The sequence below is a fragment of the Musa acuminata genome, chromosome BXJ1-2 (assembly GCF_036884655.1).
Source record: "Musa acuminata AAA Group cultivar baxijiao chromosome BXJ1-2, Cavendish_Baxijiao_AAA, whole genome shotgun sequence".
Taxonomy (NCBI): domain Eukaryota; kingdom Viridiplantae; phylum Streptophyta; class Magnoliopsida; order Zingiberales; family Musaceae; genus Musa; species Musa acuminata.
The window spans coordinates 24,827,829-24,847,762 of NC_088328.1; the positions used below are offsets into that span (position 1 = coordinate 24,827,829).

Genomic DNA, 19,934 nt, shown 5'->3' on the forward strand with positions numbered 1-19,934 from the left:
CAGATGACCAAGATATATAGTCACCTATTATTGATCATGTTCTGAGAAGACTGCCCAACTATTGTGAAATTCTAGTAGCTTTTTTGATGCATGCCAAAATTTTTAGAAGTTAATAAGATGTTTCTGTATCATGATGTCGGTAATCTTCGTTGAAAAATGGTAGTCAAATTCAGATGCTTTATGTTAGATTCCAACAAAAACTTAATCCGCGATATCTTATGCTTTCCTGACTCTATTCCAAAAAATTGCTGTGGAATTTATTAATGGTTTATGTTGACTTAGTATATATTCTGGGGATGTACTATTTCTTAGCCCAAGAAGTTTTTTTTTTTTCTTCCTTCCACAAAGCACACCTTATGTATCTCAATGTTTATACGTTCAATAATGACCTGTGACGGATTAACCAGAGGCTTTTACTTTAAATATGGATTAGCATTGACAATTGTCGAGAGACTAATTAACTCAGATGCATTTGAATACGTTATAGTAAATAATTTAAGATAAATGGATTTTAAGACTTGCAGGTGACTCAATTTCTTATATATACGTTAAAGTATTTGCTAATACTTTCGTTTCTATTTCTTGATCTTCTCATCAATCAGTATACTAATTGCCTTTTTTTTTTGTTAGATAGCACAAATATATATATATATATATATATATATATATATATATATATATATATATATATATATATATATATATATATATGTGTGTGTGTGTGTGTGTGTGTGTGTGTGTATATGTATATGTGTATGTATATATGTGTATGTGTATGTGTATGTATATATATGTATATGTATATATATGGCTGTACTATACAATTATAATGTAAAAAATCTTATGTATTCCCTTTGAGAGAAGGTAGCAAGTGTCAGAACATATACCAATACTAGATTAAATTTAATCACGAAATCTAATAATAATGTATTTTTAAAAAAGAATTTTATAGAAATAAAACAAGTAATCACTCCTAAGACAAATTTTTACCTACCTAAGGGATGATCTTGAGAAGATGTATCATGATCGAAAATGTTAGAATTATTTTTATAAGAAGGATATTGATAAAAAAATATTTTGACGTTAATAATTGCTCACTAGTTAATCGTGGAAGACAAAAGCTTATGTTATCCAGGTATTCAAGCTATGAGTCGTTCGACTTATTAGTCTATCGACCATTATAGACTAGTTGTTCGACTTATTAGTCTATTGACCACTATAGACTGTGACCCGTAATAAGATATTCAAGCTGATTACTAGGGATAGTGGTCCCCCTCCTTTGGTCGGCCCCCTATGGATGATAGCTTGTTGGGAGTTGTTCGACTCAATCTTATCAACCATTAAGATTGATAGGCTATGCCCTTTCTGTCGTTTTTTGTTGATGATGTACTGCAGGAGTCATACGGATCAACGTCCACATAAATAGGTTATAGAAAAAGAATGTAAAAATTAGTTTACTGTCAATCGTGCCCTCCTGGCTCCCCAGATATAAAAATCAGTCCTCGATACTCGAAAGGGATCATACTCTAAACACTTGAAATCTTCCTTTATTCGTATTACTTCTACTCATTGGAGACCTAACTTGATCATCGGAGGGGATAGGTTGACAAATCCCCTCGACACTAATCTTTGTGCAGAATCTCGAAGAACTCAGAGTTTGTATCGGGCACATGATGTCTGCCTCGAATCCACCTCAGTCGACTCGTCTTCAACAGTGACCTCCTCACTCAACTGCCACGAGGATCATCTGATTGAGTTGTGTCGATCCGCAACAACATCATAGTAGCAACATATATGAATCATTTAGTGGTTAAAAAAATAACTAAAGATAGACTCATAGTGATCCAAACAGTCAAATATTAATCTATAATATAAAAATGTCACGTCATTGAGAATTAGAAAAGACAAAGGAAGGAAAAGAAATGAAAATTAATGAATTATATCGAAAATTCCAAATTATTAGTCCGAGAACACAAAAGAAGGAAAGAAATAAAAAAACAGAAAAAGAAACAATGAAAAGATAAACACGGTCATTATTTGTAACTTATTACCAATCTATATAATAATTTTAAATCAAATTTTGATTTATATTTAATCAAAAGAGCACCTCTATTTAAACCAATTTTAAATCTATATAATCTTTATATTTTCCAAAGAGCACCTCTATTTGCCATGATCCCTTATCCCTTTGATAAGACAATTCGAGTAATATCCGATTATATCCTAAGACTGATTGATAAGGTGAACTGTAGACTTACAGTGTGTTTCACACCACCATTAAGACACTGTGAGCATATTCAAAAAGATAAATCGACTCAAAATTCAATAGCAACTAACTCATATATAAAAATAGGATCTAAAAAAATTATCTTTATTGATTTAGGAATAAAAAAATCAAAATAGAGAGAATTCTACATCAATTATAATATCTTTGAATAGAGCTATAATGTTTTGAAAAATACTATAATCTCAATAAAAAATATTATAATCGAAAAATTAGGTCACTTTATCCTATGAATCAGTCCACCAAAGATGACGAAAGTTACAATTGTATCTCGACAAGTGTATTCTAAGGAATATAACAAAGGGCGACATCGATTGATAAATATGAAAAAAGATTGCAGCCGAGGGGCTTTTTGGGAAATTCATCTAATAAAAATACCCATCCTACTTTCGGTAATTAGCATGTCTTTTCTATTGTGAACCCAAAGGCGGCGCCCACAACTGCAAGCCCATGGATCTATATAAATTGCCGAGGGCCGAAATGGAGCCTCCACAGCCCCCCCTCTTTCTTCCCTCTCTGATCAAGAACCATCCTATAGAGGAGGGAGACGCAATCTCCTCCATCGCGGAGTCCGTGGAAGGCCCGATGGCGGCGGAGGAGGACGTCCGCCTAGAGGTGGAGGCCGTCCAGGCCGTCTATGGCGCCGATTGCATCGTGATCCGGGACTTCCCGCCCCATGTTTCCGTCCACATCAGGCCTCGTACCGCCGAAGATTCGTCGCAGCAGGTGAACCCTCCTTCTTCCTCTGTAGTTATTATTCCTCAGATATTCGTTCGGGGAACCAACGCAGTATTCCTTCTTCCTAATTCCTTGAGATGGGGTCGGTAATTTTCCATGTGGTTCTTGCATATATCTTCGATAGCTATTCGTAGACTAGTTATTTGTCACGATTTCACTCAATTTTGATTGAGACTCTGTTCCCCCTCACTGGAGGAATGGGTGGTTCGGAGAAAGTTGTTGATCCTTCCGGAGTTACGGAAATTGCTAGCTTCTCTTCTTAAGCATGAGTAAGAAAGGACAGAAAGAGGGGCATCCTGGAATTCACTAGAAGCAAATCTCTGACAATGCATGCATGAACTTAGTTAATTTTTATGGTTTTACTTCTTGATAAACTCATCAAATTCTTGTTTCAATTGCATGAATTGCTAAACTTACAGAAAGTCTTAAGCCACGAAATCGTTAGGGACACTTCCTCATTTTTTTGACCAAATTTATCCTGTATTTTCGTAGGGTAGAGCCAATTACAAAGTAATAAATTTGATTCTTTAGTTCAATACCAGAGGATAGGTCAATACCATAGGATAGGTGGGCAAGGGAATCCTAAAGAATGGAACCATAAAGATTATAGGAAGAAATGCACTAAATCACAACTTAATGGAGTTTTATGGGAAATACTTCGAAAAACATCTTGGCGATTAGAAAGAATGCATTTGCAAGTATAAAACATGGGCAAGAGAACCATAGGGTAATGCGCTAGATCATACCTGCTTTCAAGTAGTTAACAAGGAAGTCTCAATTCCAGTTCTTTTGGGTTAGTCGTAATACAACTTCTAGCATTTAGTAGCAACACTCCGTTACTTCCGTACTAAACTCACATTAGCACAACGGCAGCAATATAAGTCAGATTGGCGAGAGAGAAGGCACTTCTGATATTAGCACCCGCTAAAGTAAGCTAACGCACAACTAACTCATCTATTTCTTAAGAATCCCTCTTTGAGTATATCCATTCTCCTAGTTTGTAATTGAAGAAGAAAAGTAAGTAAAAGCAGACTTAAAACAAGCAATTGAAGGAAGAGTGAAAGGCATTAGTAAAAGAATAAGAACCGGGGGAAGGCAGACTAATAGAAGTAAGTTTAAGAACGAGAGACGGTAAAGTAAGCCCGAGAGAAGGGAACGATAGACTTTAAGGCAATCAATCTAGTGAGTTTGAGAGTGTGATCAAAGCGGTAAGGTTTGGGATCAATAGCGGAAGCCTTGTTATCAGTATAGCTAGATTTAAGTTTATTCTTGTTCCAAATTTCCTACTAGGAACCAACACTAAAAGACATTAGTCTGATGCAAAGCCATTCAAGTCAAAATTTATTTCTCATGTCAACAGCATGCCACTAGATAGGTATGGTCTTGTTACTCATGCAAGGAGGTCATGTTTATATTCACTACAGTGGTCTTTATATTACATGTTTCTTTGACATTTGGGTTTTAAGGGCTAAGCATTTGGTACACAAAGAAACTATATAATTCTATACATCTCCATGCCTATAATGGAAGAGAACTGTGCAGAACCTTCTTGATAACTGAAGCTTCCAGTGTGGATGGATAGCATGTTGTAGTTTAATTCACAGTTAAGTAGAACTCAAATTTGGAACATTTTAGGACACAGACAGTTTGGCTATGAGGTATGTTGCTTAGCTTGGTTCATAATACTTGAGGGTGGAACTGGTTGCCTCTTTCATTGGATTGAGGTAAATAGTGGAAAATTTAGTTGCTTGCTAGTCGCTAGATTACATTAGATGATATATGTTGCTTTACTGTGTAATTAAAATATGGTTAATTGACTTTATAAAAATTGTAATGGAATCTAAAAGCTGTTTACTATTTAAGGTTTTGTTGTTTTTAGATTTTCTTGAAGGATTCTTGACTAAGAATGTCTATGGATTTTATTTGTTGTTTGTTTTATTTTTATAGAATTAAATAACATTGATGAGATTGGAACCCTGACTCTAGTGTTCTATATCACATACCATAATGATCGGAATATTAAATTATCATGAATTCAAATGAAAAGCCTGGATTTCAGTTCCAAGGGTGAAGGGAACCCTTCACTTTTGTATTATACCTACTGTAGGTGTTTCTAATTTGTAGTCAAATACTCTTCTTCAACCATAGATTCTAACATCAGCTGAGATGTTGATAATAGAAATAGATCTTTTCAGTTGTACACTTTTAACTATTTGATGGCTAGAAGCTCTCATAGCATCATGACAATTCTTGACTACAGCAATTTTTTTCCCTTGCCTTGTAAATCCTTTTTGCCCTCTTAATGAGTTGGATTGTCAATGTGTTTCGATATTTTTTGTTATATCACATGCAAGTCATGCCTTGCTGATCTTTTCATGGGAGATTTGTGTTAATGGATGAGTCACTCATTTTGAGTAGTCGATTAATCCCATTTATGAGCACCTTTTTGGTTTCAGTATCTGTAATCTGTTTTATTTCAAATCGAAACTTTTCTTGCTCATATTAAATGTCACTATTACTAATTCTTGCCTCTAATTTACTGCAGTTTGTGGAAGTCATCCTTGGTATAAAAGCATCTAATCAGGTACAGTGAAACTAATAGGATTTCCTATATGTAGCATATTCATACAGTCGCTAGTCAGTTTAGAAAAGGTTGTCTCCTTCTGCATGGCACTGAAATATGAATTGATAAATTATAGATATCAGTTATTTCATTTTTCAATCTTGGGTCTTTTTGCAGTGAAACAAACTGCTTGTTGAATGAGTCTGGTCCTTTTATGATTGTTGTACAAAGTAAAGCCAATCGATTCAATAGGAGCAAACATATTACTTTTATGATATGGTCCAGGATTTTTGTAATCATGTGGGAGAACTATATCCTAGGAATTTTTGCATCACAGTCCATTTTTTCTTTGTCTTCCTTTTGTTAACCTAAGTTCACCACAAATTGAATTCATGCTGTGATTGAATTTTGCATCACATTCCATTTTTCTTTGTTTCCCTGTTGTTAACCTAAGTTCACCACAAAGTGAATTCATGCTATGATTGAAAGTTGTGTTTCCAGTTATGATAATTTTTCTTCTATTACAATATTCATGTATGATGATCCTCTTGTCACTTGTGATCTTTTAAGATTTTTTTTTTCACTTTAGGTTTAATTATTTGTCTTCCAGTATGAAACTTGATATTCGCTTGAGACTTTAAGAATTAATCTTAGCCAAAAGGAATGGATGAAACATACTTCTTGATTAATCCACATGCAAGTATTAACTATGATTGATCAGTTAACTGCTTCTTTTATCATATAATGCACTCAATCCCCTTTTCTTCTTAATTGTGAGTGCAGTATCCAAGCACACCTCCTCGTGTGTACATTGTGGAAGCGAAGGGCCTTGATGAAAGTCGACAAACATATCTAATTACTACCATACAGAGTAAAGCATTGGAGTTATCTTCTTGCTTGATGCTTGTAGCCCTTTGTGAGGTAGTTTTGTAACTGTCTTTTCAATGTGTTTTTGAACTTGTAAAAACCGAATTTTCTGATGTGCAGATGGATCATGGATGTATACTCTTTCTGTATTTTTGTACTTTGGGATGTTAATTTTAGGTCATTGTCATGGCTCAGTTTGTGGAATGTGCCAATTGGCATTGCTTTAAGCAGGAATCTCTTATGCTACATTTTCTACCCATAGTGCAAAGTACGTGAATCTGTCGAAACTAAAGCAGTCACTGGTCAACTAGGAAGATAAGGCTGATCATAATATTATGTTGTTATTTTTTCAAATTTATAGCATACAGTAAGGAAAATTGGATCCGAGATAGTAGACTCAATAAGGGTCTTCAAGATATATTAAAGGTCTCAATTTTCATTGTTAGCTTAAAACCATCTAGTTTCTGGTATTTTTGTTCACAAACAGAATTGCAAGATGGAACTCATTTTATATTTTTGGTCAATTCAGTCATTAAATCCATGTAAAGCAATGTAACTTTTGAGGCGCCCTTTACTATATCTATTAATCAATAGGAAGGTGTTGCCTAGTGCAAGGTTTTCCACACTGCATGTTGTGGGGATGATTAGATGTAAGCATCCTATATGCAGGGAGATTGTTTCCACATTTTGAACTGATGATGCTTTAGATGCAATAGAGTGGATTTTCCGCTGTACCAAGGCTGGTTATCATGTTTACGTGTCAACATGCTCCTTACAATATGTCCATGTTTGTCTGGATTTGAAAGGCCATGTTAATTTACATGTAGTTTTTTGATGTATTAATTGTGTTTTTGTTGGAGAATTCCTACATAGACTGTTTAATGCAGTCCCTAATACAGAAGGTTCCACCTGGTTTCGACTCAACCAAAGAGTGTCAATTTATATAAAATCTTAATCTTATTGCTGAATGTTTCTTCTCAGTGACATTTGATTTGAATTTATTGGATTAGATTCAAAGTGTTTTCATGTAATGATTTCTATTATATGCAGATAGTTTTATATGTGCTTTGATCTGACTGATTGCTGAATACTAGGAAGCAGTGGAGGTTCTTTCTAATATGAACCATCCTGAAGGAAACTGCCCTTTGTGTTTGTATCCTTTGGTTGCCAAAGATAAGACTGGCTCTTCTTTGCCATTTATGAAGTTGATGTCTTGCTATCACTGCTTTCATAGGTAAAATTACATTTGATACCTTTTATGCAATTATTGAATCTTTTTATTATCAACTTAGTGGTTGATGATTTTTTTTTTTTTCTTTTATGTGGTAGTGAATGCATTATCAGGTTTTGGAAATGGGTACAGGAGGAGAGAGAATCCAAAGCAACTGAGACAGCCACAGCTACCAATCTTGAAAGCACAAGAGGTACTTTCTTTTTATAAAACAAATACATAAAAAAAGAAATGGCAAAGCTGTGCTCACTAATAGATATTCAAAGTTTCAGCAACTGTGCTTGCTGCCCACATATTAAACTTTTGGTGATTTGGATCATTGTGGGATGTAATAGAAGGAATTTGCATCTCAAATTTGTCATGTTAATTTAATGGTTTGATTTGTGATAACAATAAGAAAACTAGATATCTTCTTCCTGATGTAATGAATACCAAATTTTAGGGTAAGGCTAAGATTTTGTGATAATAATAAGAAAATTAGATAACTTTTTCCTGATGTAATGAATACAAAATTTGAGGGTAAGGTTAACTTTTACTAGACAATTCAATATTCTTTCTGTCATCTGTTAGGTTCTATCAAATGCATCATGTCCTGTACATTTACAACATGTCCATCTCAAACATTCTTAATTCTGTTGGTCGAGAAAAATAAGGTTAGATTTTGAGTCAGAGATGAAGGGTATGGTAATGGATTTATGTCCAAGAAACAAAATGCTTTTGTTCTAAGAGGCTGTGACAAATCTGGCTACTATTATGTAAACTCAAGCAAATAACCATTATGTCTTTTTCCCCTACTAGTTATTAATTTTTAATAACAAATAACCGCTGACGAGTTCCGGTATGTGTATTGGTGTAGATCAGCAAAAAGGAAATTGTCCTGTTTGTCGCAAGGTGTTCGATGAGAAAGATATTGAGCATGCTCATGAGTATCTGGAACCAGATTCATCTTGCATGGTATGTATGAGTTCCCGAATGAATTGAAGAACTTATAGTCCATGTGCTATTATTTTCATTCCTTTATACCATCTCCTTTTAGTTTGTTGCCATCAGTTATAGTATATATGTAACTTTGTTAAATTTTGAAAGGAAATATGTTCATTTAAGTTTTTTAAAGAAATATGCAGAGATATCTTCTTCTTTGTTTATTTACTGAGACATTTTGCAAAGATGTTTTCAGGCTTCTCCATTATATGGCGAATCTTTTAGCTTAGTCCTGGGATTCGATAAGTGATGGTGTTTGATTAATCAATGGCTACTAGTTACAGGTTTCTTATAGGAAAGATATGTCAGAACAACACTCTCTCTTAGGGAAGTGCATCAGTTTGGTCTTAACTTGAAGTCAAATAAAGAAATGGCGTGCATCTATGAGCTCAACATGATACTTGGTTGAGTTCGGTTAAGAACCATCAGGCATGAACAAGTCAATGCATGTTCATGCTTTTCGAATTTATCTCTCGTTGCTTCACCTAATGATTTCTGTCATAATTTGTCTTGGCACAAATTATAGGGGTTAAGGTCCTTTTTTTGTTATAAGAAAGTATATTTTACATGCAATCTATATTATATGTGTGTTTTGATGATGGCGTCGGTTGTGAAGCTTGGCAAAAAGCAGACAGGTTGTTGATGGTATGCCCTAGTTTGATGAGGGAGGAGTAATGGAGATTTACATCACAATGAACTTGGCGGTGTGTGTGTGTGTGTGTGAGAGAGAGAGAGAGAGAGAGAGAGAGAGAGAGTTGGCGAGGTTGCTACACAAGAAAGAAGCATAGATGTGCTGGTGGCAGTTCTTTAAGGATGGAGGTTGTAGGAGAGGGGTGGCGGCGGTGGATCTTCCTTATCATGTTACTAGTGTAAAGTTGCTGTGAAATCTGAAGAGAACTTTTGTATATGACTGAAAACATTTTTGAGTAATTCTGTTGCCATTGACAAGAAGCCACTTAGATAACTTTTGGTTTGCAGGGTCTTTCAGGAATAGACGAGGGAGAAGATGACGAGCTGCTACTTTCAAAGTCGGAGAAAAACAGAAGGCAGCATTTTGAGGCCCTCTTGAAGTTGCAGCAGGACAACAATGGCTTAATTGAACCCAGGAAAGATCTCGCCATACTACCTGGAATGTTTCTTCCTGAGCCCATCAACCCGCCCACTGTATCCTCAGCAACCAGCAGCGAGTCTGTGATTCCGCCTACATCTGCAGGAACCAGTGAAAAAGATGCTGACCAAGCTGTTTCACGCCATGCTTCTGAGGAAACAGATGCAAGCAACCCCACGAACAAAACCACCATGAGCAACAACAGGAAGAACACAAACATGAGAAGAAAGGGTAGAGCCCACACTCCAAGAGTACAACAACATGGGCAGTCCACTAGAAAACAGTGGATTAGGAAGGAGCCGAATACTTCACACCAATAACACACACTCAAAATGTTAATTTTCTTTTCCTTTTCCTGTGATCACTCCCCACATCAGCAATTTTCATTATTGTTGTGCGAGAAAGAGGAGAGCTGCTGTTTTCTACATTCATAACTGCCCACAAAGCTGCTTTGCTACGGTGAACCCTTTTCCAAATGATGTCTTTTGTGCATTCATAGTAATTAGTCACTACTGTGGACACAACCTTAAGAAGAAGGTAGATGATAAAACTCAAAAGCAAATTAGACATTACATCGGAAACAAAAAAGAAAAAAAATTGCAGGGATAGAACAAGTTGTCATACTAGTCTAGCCTTGGCCGGTAGGTTTGAATAATCTTCAAAAATTCAATAAAGAATTCTTAGAACAATAGGTTTGAATAATCTTTAATTTTTATAACGTCGAAATAAATTGTAGATCATTGTAATTGTTGATTGTTAATAAAAAAATTCATAGAAAATACGGTGGCTATTTCCTATTGTTCGTACAAAATGACTGATGGTTTCTTAAAAGATTTATTGGATGTCATATAGTATAAAAGATTTATACTCTATTGTTATGCTTAAAAGATTTATTCGATGTCATAGAGTATAAAAGTTTAAACTCGTAAGATTATGATGGACATGATATTCTTAACACATTCTTCTTTTCGTTTGAATATAATTCATTCTTGCACGCTTGATTTATTTCTTGCGAATGAAATCAACTTTCAATATACATATACAAATTACATTAACCTGTAAGAGCAAATAAGAAACAAAATGAGACCTTCATGATCCTAATGATGGGTCGGATTCTCCTATTGATGCCGACCCGAGATGGTGTAGCCGCAATTTTACGTAAGTCTGACCAGGTTAAAGGTCAACCCTCCTCGTTGCTTGACTCGGCAATTGTCAAACCCTGTTGCGGTCATGAAGCGGCTTCGGATCAAGTAAGCTTTGACCGAATTTTAGGCTCCAAATAATTGAATGTTTCGGTCTTCTCTAGTGACCTTTGACTTGAGTGTGTCACACCGAATCTGTTGACTGGAATTGGCAAGGCGAGTTATCGCACTCTCGTCACCTAATCCATACATATTTGAAGAGCTAGGAATTGTGGCATTGACGAGATCTAACGTCTGTGGGGACTAATTAAATGCCACATAGAATGCTCAACACCCACATTGAAAACATCAAACCATATGTCCTCCAATGAAATCTTTGGATCGTGTAATAGGTCGGTGCGAAGTGCATCGAGATACTTTACCACATTAAAATAAAGGTAACATCAGCTCATTTTCGTTAATGACTCACTTTTTACAGTATGCCTTATTTAACCTTATAATTAGTGTATACGAACAACTTCTTTTTTTCTAAAAAAAAGAAAAGTTCATTCTTAATCCATTATTTATATATGAAACTAAAAAACGTTAGCTAATTTAGTTTGTGATGCTTTGAAATGATTTCTGAAAATTTTATAAATATGTTACGATGCTAATACGGACTCGTCGAATTACGCTCGATCCCTCCATACGTTTTACTCGTTATCACCTTTGTAACCTCATCAACTTTTTTTATTATATTAAAATAAAACAAAATTATTATATTAATATAACGTATATAACGTTGTTAACACATAAGATTCAATTTGAGACTTATCACTTATATGATAATTTATTAATCGATCGGATGGAGACTTTCCACACACGCTTTTTTTTTTTTTTCATTTTTATCCTTTTTCTCTTATTTATTCGACGTATCTTTTCAGTTGGCCTTTTCCCGATTCCCCCTTTTTACCGACTCCGTTTCTTGATGTCTGCATCATACTTCTTGTCCTTTATTCCGTTTTCCCTTCACTCACGGGTATAAATATCGAGGAGACCAACCGCCCTCTTTCCACCACCCATCTCCTCTCTCTCGCTCTCTCTCCTGCTCTTTGCTTCCTTCTTGCGCTTATGGCGTCATTGATCGGCCGCGGCAACGGAAACCTCACCCTCGACTTCATACGCCACCACCTCCTCGCTGACCTTCCTCCGACGCCCCCCTCAGCTGTCCTTCCCCCGCCGCTACCCATCGGCAGCCATCACCACCACCACGACGGATACCGCTTCCCCGAGCCAGCCGCCCCCATGATCAGCTTCGGCCCCGCCGGCCCTGACCGACTGTCCTCGCTCACCGTCGCCCTCTCCTCCCAGCTTGGCTTCGACAGGGTGGAGGAGGAGAGGCCGCTGGTGGCTCGGGACGACGCACGACGGTACCGCGGCGTCCGGCAGCGGCCGTGGGGGAAGTTCGCGGCGGAAATCCGCGACCCCAACCGCCGGGGGTCCAGAATCTGGCTGGGGACCTTCGACACCGCCGTGGAGGCCGCGCGAGCGTACGACCGCGCCGCCTTCCAGATGCGCGGCCGCAAGGCCATCCTCAACTTCCCCAACGAGGTCGGAAGCTCCCGCCACCTGGCCCCTCCCCCTCCTGCGCCGCAGTCGGAAACCACTGGGAAAAGGAAGAGGGAGGCTGAGGAGGTGGCCGTGAGGCCGCGAGAGATCAAGAAGGAGAGGTCGCCGGAGGCTGAGGTCGTCGAGCCGGAGTCTGTTCCATCGGCGTTTCCACTGACGCCGTCAAGCTGGAGCAGCATGTGGGACTTCGTGGAGGCGGATGCGGCGGGGTTTTTCGACGTGTCGGCGCTAACGCCGTTATCTCCGCATCCATCGTTGGGCATTGCGGCGCTCCTCGTGAAGTGAGAGGCGAAACTGTTCTATAGGAAACGAGATTGCAGGCAAAAAAATAAATATTATGAACGAGAAATAGAACAAATTTTATTCCTTATCTTTGCCTTTTTACATTATCTACAGCTGTCGGCTGAAGAATCATGAGAATATCGAGTTTCCAACATCATATAATTTCACTGTTATGGGCGACAGATCAAGTGTTCGATTACAGAGAAGCTTTGCTTGTGGGAACAGTTCTACCACCGTGCATAAGATGCCCCCACAATAATATCGAACAGTGTCAGTGACATGTTCCATCTATTGGGTCTATTAGAATCCAACAATTGGGTGATAAATTTTGCAAAATCTTCTCATACCTTTTTTCATTTTTTTTTTTAAGGATGCTTTCCTTTGTGAGTTTTGTATGCGGCCCTCTTCCTCTGGACTCAAAGGTGAGGGACTTTCGAAAAACGTTGGTATCGATGAGGGTGAGATGACTTTGAGATGGTCTTGAAGGTGACTTTGCATCCAATCCCTTCGATGCTCAAATAAATTCGGAGCATCGTTTATAGTGTGAAAGGTTTTTGAAATAAAGTTTAATCCTTGGGTCAACATCGGGAGTTAATTTATATATTTGATCGGCTAAGGGAATTCTTTGTAACGATTCCAATATCCCCCTTAATGTTTTGTCAATGAGGTGATAATCTTGAATGACTTTTTTGGTTAAGTGGATTCTTTGTAATGATTCCAATATCCCCCTGTTTGGTCTATGGGATGATAATCTTGAATAACTTTTTATGAATTATTATCTAAAGAAACTGACAAAGAGGGATTAGGCTCGAACGATCTCTCATGAATTATGATTCATGAAGACTAACATGACCATAGTTGATTGTTATTCATCGGAGCTGATCAACCATAGCCTCTCTCACATCATTGCCTATTAAGAGAGAATTCAGTCCATCATTGCCTGATAAGAGAGATGATTTAGTCATTTTCTTTTAGGTTAACACTTCTATAATATCCAATTAACGGAAAGTATCTAATTAACGGACAGTGATTGATGTGCACAAAGTCTCTAGAATAGTGTATCCTTCGATGTGTATCCTTCGATGTGCACGAAGTCTCGTCTCCCGTGATGTGCACAAAGTCTCTTCTCCCGTGACCATGAGAAAATGGATTCCAGAGTGAATGGTCTTAAACGACATTATTCTTTTCCATAAAAAAAAAACTTCGTCGGTGATTGGAGTCTCATAAAATTCTTCAGATGGAATCTGTCATTTATCCACCAAGTCTACGAGTTTAATTTCTCTTTTTTTTTTGGAGGGTATTCTAGAAGACAAACCTGGCCTGCAAACAGTTGATCAAATGGGATTTGACTTTTTCTTTCAGATCCAACGTCCCATGTTCTCTTCTCCCTTGTCGATTTCCTCTCCCGACTCTGTCTTGGAAGCAGCACGACACTAAAGACAGATACCCGTGAAGTCAGAGTATTTAATGAGGAAGACAACGACAACAGAAAGAACAGGAGATGTTTGACTAATTTACTCCATGATTACGAGATGGGGAGGACGAGGACGTTTTCGTACCCGCAAAAGCTGAGCAATTCAACATTGTAAACGAGCACCCAACAGTATATTATTGTTTTGAATCCCGGGGAGGAAACACAAGCACAAAAAGTAATGTAAAACATGGATGAGCTTTGACACTGTCACATATACTCTAAAAAATTCATGGATCAGACAGTGTCACCATAACGATCCATCGGCCACAGCAGATGATTGTATTGGTCAGACTTTGACTTTGACCTTTTTTTTTTCTTTCCCTAGCAGTCCTACGAAATAAGATGTTGACTATTTGTATCATGCTATGCGTAGAGCTACGACCAAAATACAATATCAACCGTACTACATACTGCCAAAGCTTGAGAACATGTCTTGTAGTAAGAGGCACGTTTTAGCTCTTATTTTGTATGTGATAAGATGCTTTGCATGCCAAAATATTAAATTTCAAGAAGCGTAGAAACAAAGAGAAGCCTCTCAATTGCATACCACGACTTCAAGGTCAACCACGTAAACTGAATATTAGAGATGGAAGCAGCATCAAGTAGACCCTTTGTTTGCTCAGACTATTTAAGGCCAACCAGATTCAGTTGATGGGGGATGGGAAAGAAAGTGACTAAACATAACATAAAGAAAATAATTATCTTGCACAAGTTCACTAAAAACTTGACTGTTGGTGGGTCTCTGTTTATGTATTGTCCGGAAAGAGGATTTTATGATTATTCGTTCCTCTAATGCTACCATTTGGATCTGGAACCTACATGCTGATGCTCACGATTCCAATAATCATACCAGTGATATGGAGGAGATCTCCCGAAAAGTCTAGTGCTCATTGGTAGAATTCAACTTGTTCTTTCTATCATGAGGATATTCATTGTATTGAGAGGTGAAATATATCGAAAGCCTGTAGAAGAATGAACCAAATTCCATATTGAGATATAAGAGATTGAGGTGATACATGGAAGAGTACCATACATCAGAATAGCAGATTTGGATCCCTGATCAATGCTCTGTCGAATGAAAACTCCTGCAAATATCTATGGCAAATTGATTGCTCCGTGCAGCCAACACGCAAAAAGGTTTTACAATGTGCACAAGTGGAATCGACACAGCATCATAACAATATTAATCGACTTGAAAAAAGTGTGAATATGGATGAACACAATGTTCATATAAGTTGTTAATCTGAATGTCAGAAGTGTGAGTGTCAAGAATTTATTGTGTTGGATACTGCTTAGAGAGTCAAAGCCGTATCTACAAGGTAAGTACAACTTTTAGGGTACATGATAATGTTCGTCGTGGATATATTGCTATAGTTACTCGGTACCTCATGCATGTGCATTCCAACATATTAAATAAGCAGGCAATGGGGCCACCTATGACCTCACCCTAGCAAGTCGTTCCCTTATCTCATCTAGGTCTTCATCCTCTGCACCCTCGGCAACCGCTTCTCTCTGAAAATTTATGCAAAGTGAAATTTCAGCCCTTATGAATGACATTTGAAAACTACTCAGGTTGATGGATACCTCTTCAACATCCACAGTAGCTGAAGGTTGTTGAATCTTCTCCTTCCTCACAGCATCTGGTAGCTGTGACACAGTTTCACCTGCTATTGCAGCAAGCACTTTGTCCACTTCCTCTTCTATTTCCTCTTCAATGTCCTCTGAGTCCAAGGCTGTATCAACAGCATCATTCACCATTTCTTCAATCACCCCAGCCTAAATACCAAAAATATGTAGAATGAGTGCAATGCAAGTGGATAACATCAGTAGTCACTCAACTACTATGAAAAACAGAATGATCAGCCGGACATCGACAAGAAGAAGTGAAGCATGATCTAATCTGTTGATGGAATCAAGTGCATATATTGGTTGCAATGCCAACATGATGAACCTAACAGAACACACATATACTGGAGTACACTGAATTAATTTCACACTTCTACTAAGGTAAATAATATGGCTCTAAGATCTGAAACAAAATTGCATGAGATCAGATATCTCTATCATTATCTCCCAAGTCCACATATCTGTCAACCAAGCACCCTATATTAAGGAATGCCCATATTCCTAATGTGGTTATTTCAGTAATGATACAGTTCTGCATTTCATTGAACTATAGGCAATATCAGCATTAGTCTAGTTGATACTTCTTGGAGAAGAAACAAACTTCTGGTGCATGCACAATCATAATTTCAGGTAAACATTGTAAAGGAAGAAATCATACATCCAAAGAAAGCTTAATCACATGGGGAACTAGAAAAAAAAACCAAACTCGGTTACATTCTCATTGTGATCACCGCTATGATTTATCCTAAAAATAAAAGAAGTAAGATCCCTCATAATAGCAAGTAAATCATGATAGCTTACCTTCAATTTAATAATATGTATTATTCATATGAAAGACGGGCATGCAAATATAAAGTAAAAAAAAAAAAGTCCACACAGTCCAGTACATCAAAGATTATCAAAAATATATTGGGTGAGGCAGTAAGAAAGCAACAAAACAGATCACCTTCAAGACAGTATTAACAAGATCCTTAAACAAATGTAGAAAATAAACTAATCAGAAATGATATAATAATGTAGGAAAAAAGGCTCTCTAGTGACAAGCAGTCATGTTCTGATCAATATACAAGGGATCAAGAATGTTCAGTGTTGTATCAAACTTAAATATTAAACAGTTTGTGATAATAAATAATGATGTGGCAAGCATATGCCAAGTTCAAATATCCAAACATTTAAAGTAAACCTACATCTCATTCATTTGGATTAATATATTTCTTAAAATTAGTTAGGGCCAACAAAAGATATATCATCAAAATGAATACCTTTGTCATTTCTTTGCTAAATTCTTGCATTGTAACAGCAACTTCAGGAGCCTTCATCAGACTATTCACAAGCTTCATAACCTCAGCACTCTTGGATAGATGGCCAACAGTCCTGGCCGTTGCTGAAACCAACAGCAGACATCTATTATTTTTCTAGGAAAACAAAAGGGCATTATTGCCGGTCAGATGTGAAAATAGTGATAAAATAAATGCAGAAAATAAATTTCCCATAAGCTGCCTTCCAATGATCCCATAAGTTATGACAAATATCTTGAAAAAAAAAAATTATTCACTGTGGAACAAATTCTTACATGGTTCAATCCTAGATAAACTAATAGAATAATTTAACATTATTTATTGGAACTTGGAAGTTCTTGCTGTCTCTCTATATTCTTAATATACCATGCTACTAAAAGAAATATCTTTCATGACAGATGCTAATTAATTAATTAATTGTTTATTTATCATGAATCATGAAGTATCCTAATGAGTATATATCAATGTCAAACTTTGTCATATGTAATATTATTGTCATATTTCTATTGCCATGTCCAAGGCCATATCACATTTTCTAATGTTTTGATATATCAGCATATAGGTATTGTGTCATATCACTCTCTCATATCCCTATCCATGTTTTATAGGAGGAATGTCATTGATCATAAAAACTGCTCCATTCTGTTGCTCGAATAGAAACTTGAAAGTAGGCCACATTTTTTATTGGCATATTTCTTAAGCATTAAAATGAAAGTCCTCAAACGTAAATGTACGAAGAGGTTACTGTTGTCCATTGTCCATACCAACTAGTTCACCAAGGTGCATCGTGACTGAATTCAATTGTGCCTTATTTTCATAAAGACGGTTCACAGCTTGTTTTGATCTCACAATTTCCTTAGCAAGAGACTGCATAAGACGACAATGGTGCTTATTAGTGGCAGAACAACTTGGCTGCTAAAAAATAATATAACCAATTGACAAGAAAACAATAAAGTGAAACATTAACCATGCTTATAAAATTATCTTACAGAATTGACATTTGTCAATGTTCATATAGAAGCTCTGAAGCATATGTCCTAGTACACACAAATTAGATTGCAGAAAGTGGTCTGTATTGTTAAAAGAAATTTAAAACTTTAGTCTGAATCAGCCTGGAAATTTATGAGACAATCATAATTTGTTGCCTTTTTATCTCCTTAAAAAAATATCCAACAGCTAAACCTTAATAAGCAAGTTCTAATTCTTCTGTGACAACTACAAGGAAAAACCTGATTAGTTGGTCTTTTGGATGAACAATCATAATTTGTTGCCTTTTTATCTCCTTCAACAAATATCCAACAGCTAAACCTTAATAAGCAAGTTCTAATTCTTCTGTGATAACTACAAGGAAACCAGATTAGTTAGTCTTTGGGATGAAAAGTCATCATGTCACGTGTTCAATAGACATTTCACCTTAAATACTTGGGTACAAGATCATAGACCATGTGGAAGAAAAGACAAAGGTGATCTTAGACATCAATTTATTCCCACATAAATCAAATGATGCTATTAAATAACCAGATTTGTAAAATAATTAGGATATGGATATTCTAGGGTCCCATCTAATAGCCTTGTCAAAGTGGGAGGAGGATGTCTGAGAAAAGCAAGAAACCAGGTGAAAAGAGAAAAAAACAAACACCAATTTACATGTACCATATGCTGCTGGCCATCCATAAGTATGTTGCATTAAATCTCCATGGTTCTAGATATCAACAGTTAAATTCTGATTACCCATATCTACCAATCTAGATGAAGAAAATTTGGAGCATATCTTCTTTTCAAATAAATCCACTCTAAAGCTTAAAAAATCAATTAATTTTACCAGAGCATACTATTTCTAATAATCATGAAAAAATAGCCTACTACAACTGTAACAAAAAAAGCAAAGGAACAGAGTAAGTCGCTAATGAACCCTATAAGTTGAACACAACAGGTACCAACTATTTCCATTGCATGTTCACGATGTCAGAAACAAATGAGCCACAATCAAGTGCCCAATCAACAAGTTTCATAAGAAATTCTCAAATAGTTCAAATCTTGCTGATTCTTCCCACAAGTAGTGAGAAATCTCTCGGCAGAATTATGCCGCGTTTCTTGATAAAATATAAGAAACATGATCAGCATCATTAGATCGGAAAATTGACTCAGCTATCATAAGTACCAAAATTCTCACTATCATTAACGAACCGATTCCTCAATAGAATCCAAGAACCTACATCAAGAGAAAGGGAGGGATTACGGGAGTTGATCCGACCTTCGCCGAAGCCATGTCGTTCCTTTTTGCGGCATCCTTAATCGCCTTCTGCACGTTCTTCTCCTCCCTCTGCACGTCTACAGAATCAATCGACCAAATAACAAGAATAAATTATCTTTCGAGATTTTAGTTATCAATATGAGAAAGAAAGGGTGCAGAGATGGAGGATACGATGCCTCGGATCTGGCGTTCGATGTTGCGGCACTCTTGTCGGAGGCGGCGCTGCCATTCGCGGAGCTGCTGCTGGGGATTGGGTTTCGGCCTCAGAAGATTCTTCACCGTCTCCATCTCCTTCCTCTGCCGCTCCTCTTCGGTATCTTTCCTCAACCCCAGCTACGGAAACAGGCAATCGATTTGGGCGTTTCCATGAGACCGAGGCGCATCCGTCCGGTTTGGTTTCCACCGCGCGAGAAAAAGAGAACAAAAAAGAAAAAGATGGCCCCAATCCAAATAATTCGACGGTACTTACCCATCTGAT

General features: G+C 37.0%; 3 protein-coding genes across 3 annotated transcripts; 2 read left to right on the forward strand and 1 right to left on the reverse strand.

The window, feature by feature from the left end:
• Positions 1-2,727: 2,727 nt before the first annotated feature.
• On the forward strand, positions 2,728-10,248 carry LOC135603704 (uncharacterized). Its single transcript, XM_065094321.1, has 7 exons — positions 2,728-3,010; positions 5,568-5,606; positions 6,369-6,506; positions 7,547-7,686; positions 7,782-7,876; positions 8,540-8,637; positions 9,643-10,248. The coding sequence occupies exons 1-7, from the start codon at positions 2,735-2,737 to the stop codon at positions 10,090-10,092; spliced, it is 1,236 nt and encodes a 411-aa protein (XP_064950393.1). The 5' UTR covers positions 2,728-2,734; the 3' UTR covers positions 10,093-10,248.
• A 1,682-nt stretch (positions 10,249-11,930) lies between these two features.
• On the forward strand, positions 11,931-12,887 carry LOC135612853 (ethylene-responsive transcription factor ERF105-like). The gene has a single exon (XM_065109601.1). It carries the CDS (start codon positions 12,025-12,027, stop codon positions 12,805-12,807), a length of 783 nt encoding a protein of 260 aa, XP_064965673.1. The 5' UTR covers positions 11,931-12,024; the 3' UTR covers positions 12,808-12,887.
• Positions 12,888-15,488: 2,601 nt separating this feature from the next.
• Positions 15,489-19,869, reverse strand: LOC103975865 (vacuolar protein sorting-associated protein 24 homolog 1). The gene is made up of 6 exons (XM_009390982.3): positions 19,633-19,869; positions 19,457-19,533; positions 17,967-18,069; positions 17,167-17,288; positions 15,863-16,054; positions 15,489-15,790 (listed from the first exon to the last, which is right to left on the reverse strand). Exons 1-6 carry the CDS (start codon positions 19,742-19,744, stop codon positions 15,713-15,715), a joined length of 684 nt encoding a protein of 227 aa, XP_009389257.2. The 5' UTR covers positions 19,745-19,869; the 3' UTR covers positions 15,489-15,712.
• Between the last annotated feature and the right edge of the window lie 65 nt (positions 19,870-19,934).

Excerpts from the sequence above, each read along its gene's own strand:
- LOC135603704 (XM_065094321.1), top strand. The coding sequence starts at position 2,735 with ATGGATCTATATAAATTGCCGAGGGCCGAAATGGAGCCTCCACAGCCC. Across the intron at positions 5,607-6,368 it reads GTATAAAAGCATCTAATCAG|TATCCAAGCACACCTCCTCG; the intron begins GTACAGTGAAAC and ends TTGTGAGTGCAG. Across the intron at positions 7,877-8,539 it reads CAATCTTGAAAGCACAAGAG|ATCAGCAAAAAGGAAATTGT; the intron begins GTACTTTCTTTT and ends GTATTGGTGTAG.
- LOC103975865 (XM_009390982.3), bottom strand. The coding sequence starts at position 19,744 with ATGGAGACGGTGAAGAATCTTCTGAGGCCGAAACCCAATCCCCAGCAG. Across the intron at positions 19,534-19,632 it reads CATCGAACGCCAGATCCGAG|ACGTGCAGAGGGAGGAGAAG; the intron begins GCATCGTATCCT and ends TTGATTCTGTAG. Across the intron at positions 15,791-15,862 it reads CTACTGTGGATGTTGAAGAG|AGAGAAGCGGTTGCCGAGGG; the intron begins GTATCCATCAAC and ends ATAAATTTTCAG.
- LOC135612853 (XM_065109601.1), top strand. The coding sequence starts at position 12,025 with ATGGCGTCATTGATCGGCCGCGGCAACGGAAACCTCACCCTCGACTTC.